This window comes from Jaculus jaculus, chromosome 12 (assembly GCF_020740685.1).
Source record: "Jaculus jaculus isolate mJacJac1 chromosome 12, mJacJac1.mat.Y.cur, whole genome shotgun sequence".
NCBI lineage: Eukaryota > Metazoa > Chordata > Mammalia > Rodentia > Dipodidae > Jaculus > Jaculus jaculus.
The window spans coordinates 48,251,220-48,271,386 of record NC_059113.1 but is presented as its reverse complement, the minus strand read 5'-3'; the positions used below and the strand labels follow the sequence as shown (position 1 = coordinate 48,271,386).

Below are 20,167 nucleotides of genomic sequence, written 5' to 3'. Positions count from 1 at the left end.
ATGAGCTGAAGGGACTCAAACTGAGACCCATCAGATCACACATGCTTCCCTTATTAAGTTGTTCATGAGGTTCAGGTGACGCATAAGGAGTGTGCAGTTCCTAACGTGGAGCAGTTTGGTTTCTTTTAAGTTGTAATATACAGGCTGGAGAGATGGCTTAGTGCTTCAGGTGTTTGACTGTAAAGACCAAGGACCTAGGTTTGATTTCCCGGGACCCACATAAGCCAGATGCACAAGGTGGTACATGTGTCTGGAGTCCATTTGCAGTGGCTGGAGGCCCTGATGGCCCCATTCTCTCCCTCTCTCTCTCTGCTTCTTTCCCTCTCTCAGTTGAGGCAGCAACAGGGGAGCATCTGCTTCAGGATGCTGGTGAAAGGGAGCAAATGGAAGCTTATTTCTTTACAGGGCTTTTATACTGTGTAACCAGTGTCATGATTTTCATCCTCCAATCTGATTGGTCTCTGTGTCTTTGATGGTTAGAATAGAATGCCCCTTGTTGTTCAAACTGCTGGAAAATAGGTTAGCTGCTTTTTCATGTATCAGTAAATGAAACTCCACTATTTCTGCATTTGTCAAAAATGCATGTTAATGAAGTTTTGTTTTTTATATGTCGTAGGGTCTCACTCTAGGCCAGAATGACCTGGAACACACTCTGTAGCCCCAGGCTGGCATGGAACTCACAGTAATCCTCCTACCTCTGCCTTCTAAATGATACAATTAAAGGTGTGGCTGCCACACCTTTGCTTTCTAAATGATGGACTTAAATAAAGGTATGGACTGCCATGCCCACCCCTTGTTAATGAAAATTTTGCTTGCTCATAATATCTTTTTTTTAAGCAAATAACTTTATTGTCAGTCCTTACTAAAGGACCATGGAAAATCTAGAAAATATGTAAAACACAACAGTGGCAACTTGGAGTAACTGAAGGTTGAAGCAGGCCTTAAACTCCTATGTCCAGTGATAGCAATCTGTGAGGAGCAGCTGGTCTCCTCCCCCAGGCTAGAAATTGGCCTTTTGAGTTTTGAAATTTTCTTTCAGATGGGGTCTCACTATGTTGCCCTGGCTGGCCTCAAACTTGCAATGACCCTCCTGCCTCTCACTCCCCAGTACTGGGATTATAATAGACAGGCATGTGCCACCATGTCTGGCTCTCAACAGGCCTTTTCAAAACAAATAATCCCACTAACATTTAACTTGCAAGACAACTTTGTGTGTTCTCTCTTTCAGCACCCAAACCTGATAAAGAGGCAACAAAACCAGAAGTGCACAGCAGGTAGCCCTTGCTGCTCTCAGGCCCTGTCCTCCCCTCCCCTCCCGCTCTGGAGGAAGGACATCCCTGCCCTCACCAGACTACCTCTAAGGGCTCCTGTGGGAATGCTAAAGTGGGCTTCCACTGGGATTCCTTTTCTTTTCTATTTCTTTCTTTTTTTGAGGTAAGGTCTCACTGAAGCCCAGGCTGACCTTGAGCTCCCCAGAGTAGGGTTAAAGGCATGCACCACCACGCCCAGCCTCCACTGCAGTTTCAACAGGGTTGCATCTCCCTGGGGCCCTGTCTTGGCCTCACTTGGGGCCCAGGAACTCTACGATCCCACTGCCCTTCATGCCATTGAAGAAGAAGAAGAAGTTGTTGTGAGGAGGTCCCGCTGAGACAGGGCCTTCACAATCTCCTGTGCCAAGATTCCTCCAACAACAGCACACACTGGGGCCATCTTAGAGAAGCAGTACCTGACAAAGTCATCAGGAAGCAGGTCAGGACTAACACCCAGCGAGTCAAGCACATCGTTCCAATTCTGCAGCAGCAACTCTGCATCTTCGCTTTGGGAATCAGAACCAGGATTGTGCCCTGTATCCGTGCGGAACTTCAGGAGCACTTGCAGGAGAAAGTAGTCTGGGGCTGTGCACTTCAGGGTGGCCTTGGCTTTCTCACTTCTCCAGGCCACTTCCAGAGCCTCTTTGACAGGACAGAAAACCACTTTCTTCTTGACCATGATTGTTTCAGATGAATCAAGTTCTGCTCTCTCGGTATCAAGCCCATCTTCTACCACTTGGCTGACCTTGGCAACTTTGGTTTTCTCTTCTACAAACTCATGCTCTCCAAGATTGACAAAGGTGTGCCCATGGTATCCAAAGACATCACCAGTGACAATTTTGATGCCGTTTTTGTGACAGATCTGGTCGACTTTAACTATAACATCCCTGGAGCAGCAAGTCAGGCACACTGCATCAAACTGAGTGAAGCATGACTCAGGCTTCTTCTCCATGTCCTCAGTGTGCACCTTCACATCCACCATGGGGTTGAGATTCTGGGCTCGCTCCAAGGAGGCTTCAGCTCTATTTCGGCCAACAGACCCAGTATGAATCAGGAACTGAGCTCCAGGACCTTCTGGAGACACCTGTTCGTGATCCAGCATGGTCAGTCCTTTCACTCCCACCAGGATGAGATTCTTGGCAATTTCAGCCCAAGTCCTTGCATGCCAACAAGCAGCACCTGGGAAGATCGAAGCCACTTTTGAGCCTCCAGGCCTCACAGGCGGATCCTCCGGTCATACTGCGCCGCCTCCTTCTCACTGATGCCACCACCAGCCTCCTCCTTCTCCACCATGGCAACTGGCGAGCCACACAAACACTGCGACACCCTCACTGATAATATCTTAAATTCATTTTAATCACATATTTTCTGTAGTTCAAATCTTAGGTTATGAATTTTTTAGAGGATCAGGGAAAAGTAGCAAGACAAAGCCATAGGGCTCACTACAAAAGATGTAGAAAAAGGAATGTGCCAAGTATCTAATATATTCACTGAAACACATTGAACACCCAGTGTGTGGTCATTGCCCTTTAGAGTTAGTCTCTCCTGTTCCTGTGAAGTGCTTGCCATGGTTTGACACAAAGGGCTGCCATTAAACAGTGTGTTTCTAGGCTGAGGTGAGGGCCTTCCTTTGAGAAGACAAGATCCCAGGAGGACCTGCTCCCAGTAACAAGACTGCAGCTGATTTAATTGCCATCCACTCCAATTTAGTCAAGCCAATCATGCTGCTTGATCCTCCTTGGGGCAGTCCTTTCTGACTTGAACTTGTTTGGAAATGCGCATACAGAAGGTCTGGGCAGGTATCTCACTTGGTAGACCTGCCTAATATGCATGTAGCCATGGATTTGAACTCAAATAGTGTATCAGAAGACCCTCATGGAGCTATAGCAGACTGGACCACAAAGTACATTCTGACCATCAGGAGACACAGCTAAGAAAAATATTAGAAGCACTTAGTCATGTGACCCTGTGGAACTACATGAAAGTCTTGTCATGCAGCAGATTTCCTACTCTAGATTTTCACAAGCTTCCTGAAAGTGAAATAATGCCCTGAGTGCCGTCTCCAGCACCTACTTCTCAGAGAACCTGCCTAGGGAACTCACAAAGATGCTTGGATTTCTGGTGTAAATTTGGTACTTTCTTGGTAGATTATTTCACAGTAAAAGTTTCCCTCATATAATATGAGTTTATGGAATTTTAGTCAACACCACACCATTGGAAAACCCACAATATTTAAAAGAGATGGCAACATGAATAACTCTATCTTTAAATTATCACAAAGTTGGTAATTTAAAGAAATATGTCCCGACCTCCAAATTTCATGTGGGGGTTTATATCAGCGTGATTTCACTGGGTCCAAGCATATATACTTATATCCTATAATTAATTTTCATTTTATGTGTCAAAATATATTTCTAGTCTCAGTAGCTCCCACGTCAAGAACTAAGGCAGACTGCAGAGAAAGCCTAGAGTCCCTACAGAGCTGAGGGTGCCCTCAACTGCGGAGGACAATGTCAGGCCAAGGGAGGCTTGCTTCACTTAGCAATGGGGAAGAGAGCCTGCTTGAGTTCCAGAAGATGGGTTTCGTTAGAGATCTTTTATCTCTATCTTTTTGTTAATATTTTATGTTTATTTATTTGAGAGACTTAAATATGCACGGAGGGAGAATGTGAGAGAAAAAATATGGAGAAAAAGCCAAGATATAGCTGTAATTGCAACCTTGGTGAAAAGATCTCTTGCTGTGGCAGAAATAAGACAACACCCAATAAACATGATTAAAATTATGAGATTGCTTTCAAATCATGTGTTATTATCACACAATCAACCCAAGTAAATCTTTATAATCAGTTTAAATGGCATTGTAGCCCTGCTCCCTAGTTTTAAAATATTTTATTTATATGGGAGATAGGTAGATAAAGACACAGAATGGGAAGCCCAGGACCTGTAGCCACTGCAACCACACCTCAGACTCACATACTACCTGGTGCATCTGGCTTTTGTGGGTGATTTGAAATGAAACCTGGGTTGTTTGGTTTTCATGTCAAGAGGCTTGACCATTAAGCTATCTTTCCAACACCTAAATAATTTTATACTTGATGATTCATATCATGTCTTCTCCCATCTAATCCTCTGTCATATCTATGACAGCCATGACTTGGAAGTCATGATCTTTACATCTATTGACACATGTGTTCTTTTATTCTGCAGCCCCAGCCAAGTCTCTAGCCTGCAGGGCACTGTCCAGCCTCATGTTCTCAGTGGATCTAACCTCTTGACCCAACAGTGGGTTCATATTTCTGAGCTTCTTCTCTTCCATTTAAAAAAATATATTTATTTACTTATTTAATAGAGAAAGAGGGAGAGGTGGGAAGGGAGAGAGTATGGGTGTGCCAGGGCCTCCAGCAACTGCAAATGAACTCCAGATGCCTGCAACACCTTCTGTATCTGGCTTATGTGAGTCCTGATGAATCAAACCGAGCTCCTCTGGCTTTTCAGGCTAATGCCTTAACTGCTAAGTCTTCTGTCCAACCGTTCTTCCATTTCTTTCCCATTCATATCTCTGAGCACACTAACCCAACATTTCTGCACCTGTGCCTCAAGGCATCTGTGAACCAAGTTCTGCTCTTAATAGGTTTCTCTGTCTTTACTGCCCCCCTCCGTTTCTCCTTCACCTTCCATTTTCTTTTCCCCACACATATGATGTCTTCCCATTGTCTTTCTGTGAGCTTCCAACAATATGGGATCCACAGGCAAACTTATTATAAATGTTTCTCCTGGAGGGAGACTCTATGAAATCACTTGGCTCTCCTCATTCTAAATCATAGCTGCCTACAGATGAAAATATGATGCATTTTGACAACTCATTGTAAGGTAATGAAAAGAGAAGTTAAGTGCTTTAACTATGGTGGCTCAAACTGGCAAAGTTTCTTGCCCAGAAGTTGCAGAGGCATGGTCTCATCCCAGTGCTAGATGGGACACCTTCTGCTTCTGGCAGCCTGGACAAAGAGTTAATAGTCTCTGCACTTCACCTGTGACATGGATGGCAGGTTCAGATGAATCACTGGTTGCCTGGGAGTCTCTCAAACATTAACTCTAAGTCCGATTGTTGAATCTGTAGCTTTTACATGTGAAGCGGGATGTAGACTGGACTGTGTATTCATGTCAGGACAGAGGTATTGGGATGAAGGGTGATTCATCAGGTCCCTATCAAAAAGTTTATAAACAATCTGACCTTCCTCTTGGAACCAAAGCACTAGAACTTGACCCATCATTCTCTTAAGGGAGAGTTTATAGCCAGTGTGTGTGAGGATCAGCTTCATGCTTCCACTGACAGCCAGGTTCTGACCTTTGTACTTCCCAGGCAGTGAGAAGTTGGTGGGATTAGGGATCTGTGTCGGAGCCACTGCAGAGTACATAGGACTCCAGGATTTCTGCCATTTGCCACAGTTTCATCTTAAAGGAGAATTACATGCATAAACTGTTCAATGCGCATTTTAATCACGTGTTTTCAATGGTTTTAATCCCATGTAATGCATTTTTCAGGAGGAATGTGGAGAAAAGCAGCATTTAAATAACCTTTAGGGCTCACAAGAAATAAGGGTGGGGGGAGATCCAATTACCCTCAGGAACTTGCCAAACACTGAAATATATTCCTTAAATACTTAAGCACCTACATCACAAAAGTAAATGTGTGGCCTCCAGCCACTCTGACACACAAACACCTTTTTTTGGCTGACGTGGGTGTGTGATTAAGGGATACATACCCTCACTCTAGCCCAGGCTGACCTGCAATTAGACTAAGGATGGCTTTACAGTCACACTATCATCCTACCTCAGCTTTCCTAGTGCTTGAATATAGGGTGCACCATACCATAATAGCCAGCATGTTTCCCCTTTTAATTCCAAGCCTTCTATTTCAACTGGAGTAGTTGTCTCACTTTGAAACACAGGCCTGTCTTTCATTGTGTTTTTGGAGGCTGAGAATGAGGAATTTCCTTGGGATGACAAGATATAAGGAAAAGCTTCCTCTCAATCACAGGAGTACAGTTGATTCACATTTCATCTAAGCCAACTGAGTAAAGTCCATCACATTGTTTGCAAGCCTTTAGAATTATGACTGCCTGACATTATCACCTATCTGAGCTGGTTCAGAAAGGTACACACAGAAGCTGTTGGGATGTAGTTCAGTTGCAAGGCTGTCTGCCTGCTATTCACATAGCCATCGATTTCAGCCAAAGTGCCACACGCAATTCAGCCTGGGGAGGAAACTACTAGAAATCACAATCAACCTTCAGAGGGCCTTAGATCAAATGTGATTGGCTTAAGCAATCACTTGACTCTGTTTGAGGCAGAATAAAGATCCTTATGAAGCCAGCCCACATTATTTGTTTCTCTCAAGCATGCTTGAAGCTCTGTCAACAGACTGCTCTTCCCTCCATTCTCACCTGAAAACTTGCTGACAGAAGAATTAGCTTGATTGAAAGTTGGATTCAAATTTCAAATAAGTGCAATCCAAAAACTGACTGTTATATAGAAATGGGTTTTGCAGTTAAGAAGGCTGGAGAAGAACTTTGTCTGGATCATTTAATGATTAAATATCTTATTTTTACTGTTATGGGAAACTGAGGTTCATATGACTGACACCAGAGACTTACCTGGAGAAATCAGCATGAAAGTTTATTGTCATTCCAGCATGGACTCAAGGGAAACTCTTCCAAAGCCAAACTAAAGCTATGATTCTTGGTCTTTGTAAGCTTATCGACTTCACTTTGGGGTACTCTCATCTCTGTTAGGTCTCAGAGCACAGAGCCCCAGCCCAGGGCAAGAGACTTTGAGTATGAGATAGGCAAGTTTCACATAAACAAACAAATGAAAAGCAGACAGATGCCTAAAGCTGTGATATGGAAATAAAAAGATGAGTTTAGCTTTCCTCCTCTCCTCTGGGCTCCTTATCATCTAGGGTCGCACCCTAGCTCTGGCTGCCGCTGCATTTGATATGGCCTTGCCAGTTCTATAAAATGATTTTGGCAAATCTGCCAGGGTTATCTTCACCAAGGACTATAGAATTAGGATAATAAAACTTGATTTGATAAGGCATTTGCCTGTGAAGCCAAGGGACCCCAGTTTGATTCTGCAGGACCCACATAAACCAGATGCACAAGGGAGCACATGCATTGGGGCTCCCTTTGTACTTGCCAGAGATACCCTAGCATGCCCATTCTTTATGTTTATGGGCTTCTTCCTCTTATTCTACCTCTGTCACTCTTACCATTAGAGCAAATAAAGTACTACAAGTTAGAGAATCAGTAACTGTAAAAGCCAAGTAATGTTTCCAGGTGACAGTCACTGGGGGCTAGGAATTTGATAGTGAGCTGCAGAGCCATGGGTGTGACCTGTGTTTGTGGATTTCACTGAATCCAGCTGCAGTCCTAAACTACTCAGGTGTTTCTGAAAAGAGGAGGGAGAGAGTCACTTACCATCATTATTTAAACTAAGGTAAAGGGTCTCCTGGACAAGAATCCAGGGATCCAAGGTATGGTGTGTTGTGCAAGTCTATGAAGAGCTGGGAGGGCAGATGTAGGGTGGGAAAGCTTACTGTGCTTGGAATAAAAATATTACTGAATGGAGAGTATTACAAGAAAGATTGGCGTTACAAAAAAATTGAAAACAAACAATGGCATGTCATATGAAGGAGTTTATTAAAATTGACAGTGATATTGAGTACATGCATACAGGTAATTCGTAAATAACAATGAATAAATCCAGAAGACCTTCCTCAACAGGACTATGTACTGACATTTTCCAGTCAAGAACTACTTTCTTTTTTTTTTTTATTTTTTATTTTTTATTTTTTTATTTTTATTTTTTTTAATTTTTATTAACATTTTCCATGATTATAAAATATATCCCATGGTAATTCCCTCCCTCCCCACCCCCACACTTTCCCATTTGAAATTCCATTCTCTATCATATTACCTCCCCATTACAATCATTGTAATTACATATATACAATATCAACCTATTAAGTATCCTCCTCCCTTCCTTTCTCCACCCTTTATGTCTCCTTTTCAACTTACTGGCCTCTGCTACTAAGTATTTTCATTCTCACACAGAAGCCCAGTCATCTGTAGCTAGGATCCACATATGAGAGAGAACATGTGGCACTTGGCTTTCTGGGCCTGGGTTACCTGACTTAGTATAATACTTTCCAGGTCCATCCATTTTTCTGCAAATTTCATAACTTCATTTTTCTTTACCGCTGAGTAGAACTCCATTGTAAAAATGTACCACATCTTCAATATCCACTCATCTGTTGAGGGACATCTAGGCTGGTTCCATTTCCCAGCTATTATAAATTGAGCAGCAATAAACATGGTTGAGCATGTACTTCTAAGGAAATGAGATGAGTCCTTTGGATATATGCCTAGGAGTGCTATAGCTGGGTCATATGGTAGATCAATCTCTAGCTGTTTTAGGAACCTCCACACTGTTTTCCACAATGGCTGGACCAGATTACATTCCCACCAGCAGTGCAGAAGGGTTCCTTTTTTTCCACATCCCCACCAACATTTATGATCATTTGTTTTCATGATGGTGGCCAATGAGGCAGGAGTGAGATGGAATCTCAATGTAGTTTTAATCTGCATTTCCCTGGTGACTAGTGACGTAGAACATTTTTTTAGATGCTTATATGCCATTTGTATTTCTTCCTTTGAGAACTCTCTATTTAGCTCCATAGCCCATTTTTTGATTGGCTTGTTTGATTCCTTATTATTTAACTTTTTGAGTTCTTTGTATATCCTAGATATTAATCCTCTATCAGATATATAGCTGGCGAAGATTTTTTCCCATTCTGTAGGTTGCCTCTTTGCTTTTTTCACTGTGTCCTTTGCGGTGCAAAATCTTTGTAATTTCATTAGGTCCCAGTGGTTAATCTGTGGTTTTATTGCCTGAGCAATTGGGGTTGTATTCAGAAAGTCTTTGCCAAGACCAATATGTTGAAGGGTTTCCCCTACTTTTTCCTCTAGCAGTTTCAAAGTTTCCGGTCTGATGTTAAGGTCTTTAATCCATTTGGACTTAATTCCTGTGCATGGAGAGAGAGAAGAATCTATTTTCATCCTTCTGCAGATATTTATCCAGTTTTCAAAACACCATTTGCTGAAGAGGCTGTCTCTTCTCCAATGAGTATTTTTGGCATTCTTATCGAATATCAGGTGGCTATAGCTACTTGGGCTTACATCTGGGTCCTCTATTCTGTTCCACTGATCTACATGTCTGTTTTTGTGCCAGTACCATGCTGTTTTTGTTACTATGGCTCTGTAGTATAGGTTAAAATCAGGTATGGTGATACCACCAGTCTCTTTTTTGTTGCTCAGTATTATTTTAGATATTCGAGGTTTTTTGTGATTCCAAATGAATTTTTGGATTGTTTTTTCTATTTCCATGAAGAAAGCCTTTGGAATTTTGATAGGGATTGCATTAAATGTGTAGATTGCTTTAGGTAAGATTGCCATTTTCACGATATTGATTCTTCCAATCCAGGAACAAGGGATGTTTCTCCACTTTCTAGTGTCTTCTGCAATTTCTCGCTTGAGTGTTTTAAAGTTCTCATTGTAGAGATTCTTTACTTCCTTGGTTAGGTTTATTCCAAGGTATTTTTTTTTTTTTTGATGCAATTGTGAATGGGAGTGATTCTCTGATTTCATCCTCTGTGTGTTTGTTGTTAGCATATATGAAGGCTACTGATTTCTGTGTATTTATTTTGTATCCTGCTACATTGCTGTAGGTTTTGATCAGCTCTAACAGCTTGCTAGTAGAGTCTTTAGGGTCCTTTATGTATAGAATCATGTCATCTGCAAATAATGATAACTTGATTTCTTCCTTTCCAATTTGTATCCCTTTTATGTGTGTCTCTTGCCTTATTGCTATGGCTAAGACTTCCAAAACTATATTAAATACAAGTGGGGACAGTGGACACCCTTGTCTTGTTCCTGATTTTAGTGGAAAAGCTTCCAGTTTTTCCCCATTTAGTAATATGCTGGCTGTTGGCTTGTCATAACTAGCCTTTATTATATTGAGATATGTTCCTTCTATTCCCAATCTCTGTAGGACTTTTATCATGAAGGGATGTTGGATTTTGTCAAATGCTTTCTCTGCATCTAATGGGATGATCATGTGATTTTTGTCCTTCAACCTGTTTATGTAATGTATTACATTTATAGATTTGCGTATGTTGAACCATCCCTGCATCTCTGGGATAAAGCCTACTTGGTCAGGGTGAATGATCTTTTTGATATATTCTTGTATTCTGTTTGCCAATATTTTGTTGAGAATTTTTGCATCTATGTTCATGAGGGAGATTGGTCTGTAATTTTCTTTTTTTGTTCTATCTTTGCCTGGTTTTGGTATCAGGGTGATGCTGGCCTCATAGAAGGAGTTTGGTAGAATTCCTTCTTTTTCTATTTCCTGGAAAAGCTTAAGAAGCAATGGTGTTAGCTCTACCTTAAAAGTCTGGTAAAATTCAGCAGTGAATCCATCCGGGGCTGGGCTTTTTTTAGTTGGGAGATTATTGATAACTGTTCGGATCTCCATGTTTGTTATAGGTCTATTTAAGTGATTAATCTCATTTTGATTTAATTTAGGTAGGTCATATAGATCAAGGAAATCATCCATTTCTTTCAGATTTTCATACTTTGTGGAGTATATGCTTTTATAGTATGTCCCTATGATTTTTTGAATTTCTCTGGAATCTGTTGTGATGTTAACTTGTTCATCTCTGATTTTATTAATTTGTGTCTCTTCTCTCTTTCTTTTGGTCAGATTTGCTAAGGGTTAATCAATCTTGTTTATCCTTTCAAAGAACCAACTCTTTGTTTCATTAATTCTTTGGATTGTTCTTTCTGTTTCTATTTCATTAATTTCTGCCCTAATCTTTATTATTTCATCCCGTCTACTGATTTTTGGTTTGCCTTGTTCTTCTTTTTCCAAGGTTTTAAGGAAAAGCATTAGGTCAGTTACTTGCGACCTTTCTATTTCTTAATATAGGCACTTAAGGCTATAAATTTACCTGTTAGAACTACCTAGCCCCTGGAATTCCAGGCAGGACAGCAGCCTACTGAACTGCCCTGTCTCTGTCCCCTGGGAGATTTCAGGACCCTGTTAATTTCTGTGTGTTTCCTCAGCACTGCCTGCACATTAATGTGCACAAAGAAAGACAGGGAGAAGAGCCTTCTCCTCACTTCTCATGCACCATATCTAGTGGTACCTTCCCTATTACTCACCGCTTTGCCTGTCCTTTCTGTCTCTCACAGTGAGTTATGATGCCTGAGTTCTGGGGCCTCTGGGTCTGCCGGGTGTCCCGATTCTCTTTGTCTCTTCTTGAGCCTAGAGGCTGTGGGGCCATAGCCCCTTCCCAGCGCTTGATGGGACACCTCCTGCTTCTGGACGTGTGGCCGAAGGCACCACAATCCCTGCACTTCTCCTGTGGAAGAGATGAGAGTTGTTCCTGTATCACTAAGAGTCCCAAAGGCTTTCACACAGCAACATGATGTCAGATTTTGGAACCTGTGTTTTATATTACTGCTAGTGACAGACCACTCAAGTTTGGCCTATGTGGTCATATATATACACAAAATAAAGACGATTTCTCAGTGGTGCATTAACAATACATGCTGCACGGAATAGCCAGAACAACAACAGTACCAAAGGTTAGGAAAAGAAGCCAAAGTTCAAAGATAAAGCAGCTGCTTGATATGTTTCTCTGTTTCCCTCGTCCCATATGCCAAGTGAGGAAGACCCCAGTCAGGCACTGATGATCCGGAAGGAGGACTGATTAAGCAGAGAAAATGCTCCAATGAATCCCACTCATGGCTACTCATGGAGGCCTTCACCCTCAGTAGTTGAGGGCTTGTTTGGAGGTTCTAGCAAGGGAGCGCAGCTACTCCCTACGCTTGAACTAAAAATGCTCCTCCTGTATTCGCGGAAGCTCGTCCCATTTGAAGGAACACTCAGCATCAGGAGGGACACATCTGGAGCCTTGAGGGAGGAATGGACCCCGGCTATCAAATCAGCCCAAACAAAATAGCGCTACAGATGTCACGGACACGTCGCCAACCACTTACGCTCGGGTTCTCCTTCACTCGCGGGGGCACCTTCTCCCGTTCGGAGGCTCTGAGGTTTCTGGGCACATTGGGAGTTCGCATGGCTCGGCGGTGCTCTGGCCCCATCACACGGTGTCAGTGCCGTCTTCCTCAGGGTATGATTTGGGAATTCCTGAAGGAGAACAGAAACAACAGTATTTTTGACAATGCAAAATGAAATTTACTTGAATAGATATCAGCACATGGTTTTTCAAAGGCCATCAGTAAAAGAAAGAAAGAAAGAAAGAGAGAAGAAAGACAGAAAGAAGGAAGGAAGGAAGGAGGGAGGGAAGGAAGGAAGGAAAGAAGGAAGGAAGGAAGGAAGGAAGAAAGGAAGGAAGGAAGGAAAGAGATTGCATGGGCACATTCTGGCAGTACGCTGTCCTGTGTTGCTCTTCTTGCCTGAAGAACAAACAGTGAAGGGCAGATACATCATGAGTGTGGATGAAATGACACCATGTTTTCTGCCTCCCTGTTCCTTCAGGGCTTATTGTGACCCAGCTGTGAAAGTCCCCTCCTCCAGCTGCATCTGCAGCCTTCCCTCATGTCAGGCTCTTCTCCTACCTGGAAACTGACCTTCTCATTTACACAGTTCTGCCCAATTCACTCCACTGCTTTTCTGTTTCTCATTGTCAAGTTCCTAACCATGCCCTAGCCCCTGGCTTCCAGGCAGGACAGCAGCCTACTGAACTGCCCTGTCTCTGTCCCCTGGGAGATTTCAGGACCCTGTTAATTTCTGTGTGTTTCCCCATTCCTAGCTGGGGGCTAGGAATTTGATAGTGAGCTACAGAGCCATGGGTGTGACCTGTGTTTGTGGATTTCACTGAATCCAGCTGCAGTCCTAAACTACCCAGGTGTTTCTAATAAGAGCAGGGAGAGAGTCACTTACCATCATTATTTAAACTAAGGTAAAGGGTCTCCTGGACAAGAATCCAGGGATCCAGGGGATTGCGTGTTGTGCAAGTCTAGGAATGGCTGGGAGGGCAAACATAGGGTGAGAAAGATTACTGTGCGCGGAATAAAAATATTACTGAAGGGAGGGCTGGAGGGATGGCTTAGGTGTTAAGCGCTTGCCTGTGAAGCCTAGGGACACTGGTTAGAGGCTCGATTCCCCAGGACCCACGTCAGCCAAATACTCAAGGGGGCGCACGCGCCTGGAGTTCCTTTGCAGTGGCTGGAGGCCCTGGCGCACCAATTCTTTTTCTCTCTGCCTCTCTCTCTCTCTCTCTCTCTCTCTGTCTGTAGCTATCAAATAAATACATAAAAATAAACAAAAAAATTTTAAAAATGTTACTAAATGGAGAGTATTTCAAGAAAGATTGGCATTACAAAAAAAATGAAAACAAACAATGCCATGTCATTTGAAGAAGTTTATTAAAATTGACAGGGATCTTGAGTACATACATACAGGTAAATTGTAAACAACAATGAATAAATCCAGAAGACCTTCCTCAACAGGACTATGCACTGACAGTTTCTAGTTCAAGAACTACTTTCTGAAATTCACTCATGCTCTAGGAAAGACAATCTCCCGCCCAATGTGTGACCGTCAATGCAAAGACACAACATCCATGAACGTTCAAGAATTCCTACTATAAAGTCATTTATATTCCAAATAAAAGGGCATTACAATGTGTATGAGTTCACAGAAATTAGCAGAACTGTGTAACCCCTAATGCAGATTAACTTAATTTTATGCAGAATCCCATGTAGGTAAAAATAAATTCCGTTTCTAGCATATGTTTCATTATTCATCAGAGCTAGTGCCTTGTGTGTAGATCGTGAGGCCCACTCCTGTCCATCCTCGGCATACGGAGAGATGAGAATCACCATATCCCTTCTACCCCAGCTGCACCTTCTCCTCATTGCAGAAGTCCAGTGCATGACACATGACCCCTGAGCTGAGGGGCTGCGTCTCTCCTTCTGTGTGGCCTCTCACTCTTAGTCACTCTCCTCTGAGGAAGAGGACACCTGCAGATCTTCATAGAGGACACTCAGTGGGACCTGGATGCAGGGACTCTCAGATTTCTGCAGGAAGGTTTGGTTCTTTGCAGGGAGTGCCTGCTTTTCAGGAGGATCCACAGGGGAAGGAGAGAGGAACCTGCTGCTCCAGCAGTCATTTTGCACTCTGGTGAATAGCATTCTGATGGGTGGTCTGGGAACAGAACTTGAAGATGATGATGGGGCATGGGCCTGAGAGCAGGCATGAGGAGAATTCAGATGAACTCTGTGGTTTGGCAGCTGTTGGGCAGAGCTGCGATCCTCGGCGGGAATTCTGCCCTGCACTTTAGGTGACACTTGGGGCAGGAATTGCGTGACTTGGAGTGGCTGCACTGAAGGACTGCCAGAGCTGGCCTCATTGGCCTCTGGAGAGTTGAGTCTCTGAACTTTAGGAGGATTTTGGCAAAGCTTGATGGGAACCTGACTTGGTCTCTTGCCTGGTGTCCAGATACTGTGATTTGCAAATTGTCCGGTTGTCTGAGCAAGGGGACAGAGGCTGTGCTGTGCTTTCCCATCAGGGATCTTGGTTGCAGATGTCGTGTGAAGCGCCTGGCCAGTTCCATGAATTTCAGAAGCCTCGTGACACTGCTCTAGGGAGTGACGCTCTGGGGTCACGCTCTCTAAGGCAGGGTTCTTGCTCCTTCTCTGAACCGCTGCCTTGGGAACACCACTGACAGTGGGATTCGGAACGCCGCACTTCCCAAGAGGGAAGAAGGTTTTGCCATCATGACTCTTTCTAGGAGGCACAACAGGGCACAGGGAACTCTCCTCAGACTTCCTCATAAGTGGCTGGCTGGTTTGAATGACGTCTAGCTCTGGTGTCTGAACATGTGTGTTAATGGACCTTAGCCTCGTTGCATGCTGCAAGAAAGGCAAACCAATGGAAGTGAATTAAACCAGGACCACACTCAGAGAAAAGAGGAGGCTACGGGGAGGAGAGACACATGGGCAGTGACGACTTTCAGCCACACTCACCTGGCTCTGCTGTTTCCTCCTGAGGGATTGCATGGGCACATTCTGGCAGTAAGCTGTCCTGTGTTGCTCTTCTTGCCTGAAGAACAAACAGTGAAGGGCGGATACATCATGAGTGTGGAAGAAATGACACCATGTTTTCTGCCTCCCTGTTCCTTCAGGGTTTATTGTGACCCAGCTGTGAAAGTCCCCTCCTCCAGCTGCGTCTGCAGCCTTCCCTCATGTCAGGCTCTTCTCCTACCTGGAAACTGATCTTCTCATTTTCACAGTTCTACCCAATTCACTCCACTGCTTTTCTGTTTCCCATTGTCAAGTTCCTAACCATGCCCTAGCCCCTGGCTTCCAGGTAGGACAGCAGCCTACTGAACTGCCCTGTCTCTGTCCCCTGGGAGATTTCAGGACCCTGTTAATTTTTGTGTGTTTCCCCAGCACGGCCTGCACATTAATGTGCAAAAAGAAAGACAGGGAGAAGAGTCTTCTCCTCACTTCTCATGCACCATGTCTGGCGGTACTTCCCTAGTACTCACCTCTTTGCCTGTCCTTTCTGTCTCTCACAGTGAGTTATGATGCCTGAGTTCTGGGGCCTCTGGGTCTGCCGGGTGTCCCGATTCTCTTTGTCTCTTCTTGAGCCGAGAGGCTGTGGGGCCATAGCCCCTTCCCAGCGCTTGATGGGACACCTCCTGCTTCTGGACGTGTGGCCGAAGGCCCCACAATCCCTGCACTTCTCCTGTGGAAGAGATGAGAGTTGTTCGTGTATCACTAAGAGTCCCAGAGGCTTTCACACAGCAACATGATGTCAGATTTTGGAACCTGTGTTTTATATTCCAGCTACTGACAGACCACTCAAGTTTGGCCTATGTGGTCATATATATACACAAAATAAAGATGATTTCTCAGTGGTGCCTTAACAATACATACTGCACGGAATCGCCAGAGCTACAACAGGACCAAAGGTAAGGAAAAGAAGCCAAAGTTCAAAGGTAAAACAAAGCAGCTGCTTGATATGTTTCTCTGTTTCCCTAGTCCCATATGTCCAGTGAGGAAGACCCCAATCAGGCATTGATGATCCGGAAGGAGGACTGATTAAGCAGAGAAAATGCTCCAATGCATCCCATGCACGGCTACTCATGGAGGCCTTCACCCTCAATAGTTGAGGGCTTCTTTGGAGGTTCTAGAAAGGGAGCGCAGCTACTCCCTAGGCTTGACCGAAAACTGCTCCTCCTCTATTCGGGGAAGCGCGCACCTTTGAAGGAACACTCAGCATCATGAGGGACGCATCTGGAGCCTTGAGGGAGGAATGGACCCCGGATATCCAATCAGACCAATCAACGTAACGCTACAGATGTCACAGACACGCCGGCAACCACTTACGCTCGGATCCTCCTCCACTCGCGGGGGCACCTTCTCCCGTTCGGAGGCTCTGAGGTGTCTGGGCACATTGGGAGTTCGCATGGCTCGGCGGTGCTCTGGCCCCATCTCCACGGTGTCAGTGCCGTCTTCCTCAGCTTATGATTTGGGAATTCCTGAAGGAGAACAGAAACAACAGTATTTTTGACAATGCAAATTGAAATTTACTTAAATGGATATGAGCACATGGTTTTTCAAAGCCATCAGTAAGAGAAAGAAAGAAAGAAAGAAAGAAAGAAAGAAAGAAAGAAAGAAAGAAAGAAAGAAGGAAAGAAAGAAAGAAAGAAGGAGAAAGAGAGAGAGAGAAAGGACGAAAATGAGAGAGAAAAAGAAAAAAGAAAGAAAGAAAGAGAGAAAGATAATAAGAAAGAAAAAAGAAAGAAAGAAAGAAAGAAAGAAAGAAAGAAAGAAAGAAAGAAAGGAAGGTAGGAATGAAGAAACAGAGATACCAAGAAAGAGAGAAAGTATTGAAGGACAAAGAAAGAAAGAAAGAAAATCACCAAGCCTGGCATGGTGGCGCATGATTTTCATCCAAGTGCTTGAGAGGCAGGGCTTGGAGAATACCAAGGGTTCGAGACCACCCTCAAATCACATAGGTAATTCCAGGTACTCCTCTAAAACAGTGACACCCTTCATCAAAAAACCAAAATATAAAAATAAAAAATATCAGCTACATAGCTCTTTCTTCTGTTCCCCATAAATTCACAGATGGGGAGTATTTCTTGTATTATCAACCTTGCTGATAATGATTAGAGTTATAATTATTCATGTTACCGCTCCCTAAGAAGACATTGCTTGAATAATGCAATGATTTTGAACATCTTGCCAATAATCCCCAACACCGTTTTTCCCCTGTGTAGCATTTGTTTGAAAAATTCAGAAGAAAACCATTATTAAAGAACTCAAACCTGAAAATCTGCTGTCCTCCTGAGGTCCCTGAGCAGCTACTCACAGAGGTGGAGGCTGGTGGCCGCACACAGGGGAGCATCTGCTTCAGGACGCTGCTGAAGGGAGGAGCAGGAAGCTTGTAGCCCCAGGCTGGCCTGGAACTCCCAGTGATCCTCCTCCTTCTGCCTCTAAATGATGGAATTAAAGGTGTGTGTTGCCACGCCTCTGCCTTCTACATGATGCAATTAAAGGTGGGGGCTGGCATGCCCATCCCATGTGAATGAAGGTTTTGCTTGCTGCAAATATGTTAAATTCATTTTAATCACATATTTTCTATAGTTCAAATATTAGGTTGTGAGTTTCTCAAGAGGGTCATAGGGAAAGATTGCATGACAAAGCCATAGGCTCACAACAAAAGAGGAGGGAAAAGGAATGTGCCACGTGTCTAATATATTCACTGAAACACATTGAGCACCTTGTGTGTGGCCATTGCCTTTGAGTGTCAGTCTCCCCTTTTCCTATGAAGTGCTTGCTTGCCCTTTCTACAGTGTGTTTCTCGGTTGAGGTGAGGGCCTTCTATGAGAAGACAAGATCCCAGGAAGTCCTCCTCCCAAGAACAGGACTGCAGCTGATTTAATTGTCATCCACTCCGATGGAGTAAAGCTAGTCACACTGCTTAATCCTCCTTGGGGCAATATGTTCTGACTTGAACTTGGTTGGAAATGATCACACACATGGACAGGGCATGTATCTCACCTGGTAGAGTGCCGACCTCATATGCATGTAGCCATGGATTTGAGCCCAAATAGTGCATCAGAAGACCCTCGTGGAGCTATAGCAGACTGGACCGCAAAGTACGTTCTGACCATTTCGAGAAACAGCTTATTAACAAGTTGGAAGCACTTAGGCATGTGACGCTGTAGAATTACATGAAAGTCGTGTCATAGAGCAAATTTCCTGCTCTGGATTTCTACAAGCATCCTGAAAGTGAGATAATGTCCCGAATGCTGTCTGCAGCACACACTTTTCAGAGAACCTGCCTAGGGAACTCACGAAAATGCTTGGATTTCTGATATAAAGGCAATAATATTTTCCTGGACGATTACTTCACAATAAAATTCACTCATGTCAACATAACTCATGGCACTTTAGTCCACACTACACCACTGGAAAACCCATGCCATTTAAATGAGATGGCAACGTGAATAATTCTGTCTTTACATTATCACAAACGTTGGTAATTTACAGAAATATGTCCCAATCTCCAAATTTCCTGTGTGTTTTTAGATCACCGTGATTTTCTGTGGGTCCAAACATCATACACTTTTTTCCTATAATGAATTATCATTTCATGTGTCAAAATCTTCTTTATTTCTAGTCTCAGTAGCTCCCAAGTAAAGAATTGAGGTAGATTGAACAGAAAGCCCAGGTGCCCTACAGAGCTGAGCGCGCCCTCAACTGCGGAGGACAATTTCATGTTAAGGGGAGGCTTGCTTCACACAGCACTGGGGAGTAGAGCCTGCTTGGGTTCCAGAAGATGGGTTACCTTAGGAAACCTTTGTGTTTCTGTTTTTAAATATTTGGAGTGTATGTATTTATTTGAGAGAGTGAAATAGACAAAGAGGACATTGAGAGGGAATGGGCCTGCCAGAGCCTCCTACCACTTCAAATGAACTCCAGATGCGTGTGCCCCGTTGGATGTCAGGCATACATAGGTCCTTGGGAATTGTACCTGGGACCTACGCCTTTGCAGTCAAATGCCTTAACCGCTACGCCACTTCTGCAGCCCCAATATCTTCTGTCTCTTTAATCGGTGAGTATTTCCAACTACACATGCAGATTGGAGAAATAAACCCCAGGAATTACAAATATTGAGTAACAGTCTCTGATCATATTTATGTATTTTGGTTTTCTTCCTGTTTTTACTATCAGTTCATTGGCCAAACTTCAGAGTCCTCATCATGATGTAGAGTGTAGAACAGAGGTTCAATAATCTAACCTCATGGTGATATGGAAACACTCCTGGCCTTATAGTCATGAACTAGTAACTGCCATTCCATCCAAGGTGGAGCACGGGGACAGTGGAGCTTTCAGCCACATGCCATAATCACTATGTGTCCCATAAGGGCTGAAAAGGAGCCCTGAATCCTTGGCCTCTGCGTCCACATAATGAAAAGGAGAAGCAGGAAATGCAGAAGGACAAAGTGAACCGGGAGTACCAAAAGACCCAGAGTCTCTTGAAAACAGTGCAGACAAGCCTGCAGGACAGAGAAGCAAAGGCACAGAGGACAGTGATGGGGAATGAGGAGTCTCTCTTCCCATGTTATCCGTACGGCCTCTTCCTCTCACTCTATGAATGTCACTCTTAACATTAATCTACGTAAAGTATTCCCAATTAGAGAAAATCAGTAACTGTAAGAGCAAGGTCATGTTTCCATGTGACAGTCGCTG

At 43.7% G+C, this 20,167-nt stretch overlaps 1 protein-coding gene and 1 pseudogene across 1 annotated transcript; both read right to left on the bottom strand.

The window, feature by feature from the left end:
* Positions 1-1,561: 1,561 nt before the first annotated feature.
* On the bottom strand, positions 1,562-2,603 carry LOC101609042 (annotated as a pseudogene).
* An 11,786-nt stretch (positions 2,604-14,389) lies between these two features.
* LOC123453587 (putative protein FAM90A23P) lies at positions 14,390-16,897 on the bottom strand. The gene is made up of 4 exons (XM_045130606.1): positions 16,793-16,897; positions 15,949-16,148; positions 15,425-15,500; positions 14,390-15,310 (listed from the first exon to the last, which is right to left on the bottom strand). Exons 1-4 carry the CDS (start codon positions 16,895-16,897, stop codon positions 14,390-14,392), a joined length of 1,302 nt encoding a protein of 433 aa, XP_044986541.1.
* Between the last annotated feature and the right edge of the window lie 3,270 nt (positions 16,898-20,167).

What these genes read in the sequence shown, in the direction of transcription:
- LOC123453587 (XM_045130606.1), bottom strand. Translation starts at nt 16,897, where the DNA reads ATGGGGCCAGAGCACCGCCGAGCCATGCGAACTCCCAATGTGCCCAGA. An exon ending in CAGAAAGGACAGGCAAAGAG is followed by an intron (nt 15,501 to 15,948) that starts GTGAGTACTAGG and finishes TTTGTTCTTCAG; the next exon opens with GCAAGAAGAGCAACACAGGA. An exon ending in GGAGGAAACAGCAGAGCCAG is followed by an intron (nt 15,311 to 15,424) that starts GTGAGTGTGGCT and finishes CCTTTCTTGCAG; the next exon opens with CATGCAACGAGGCTAAGGTC.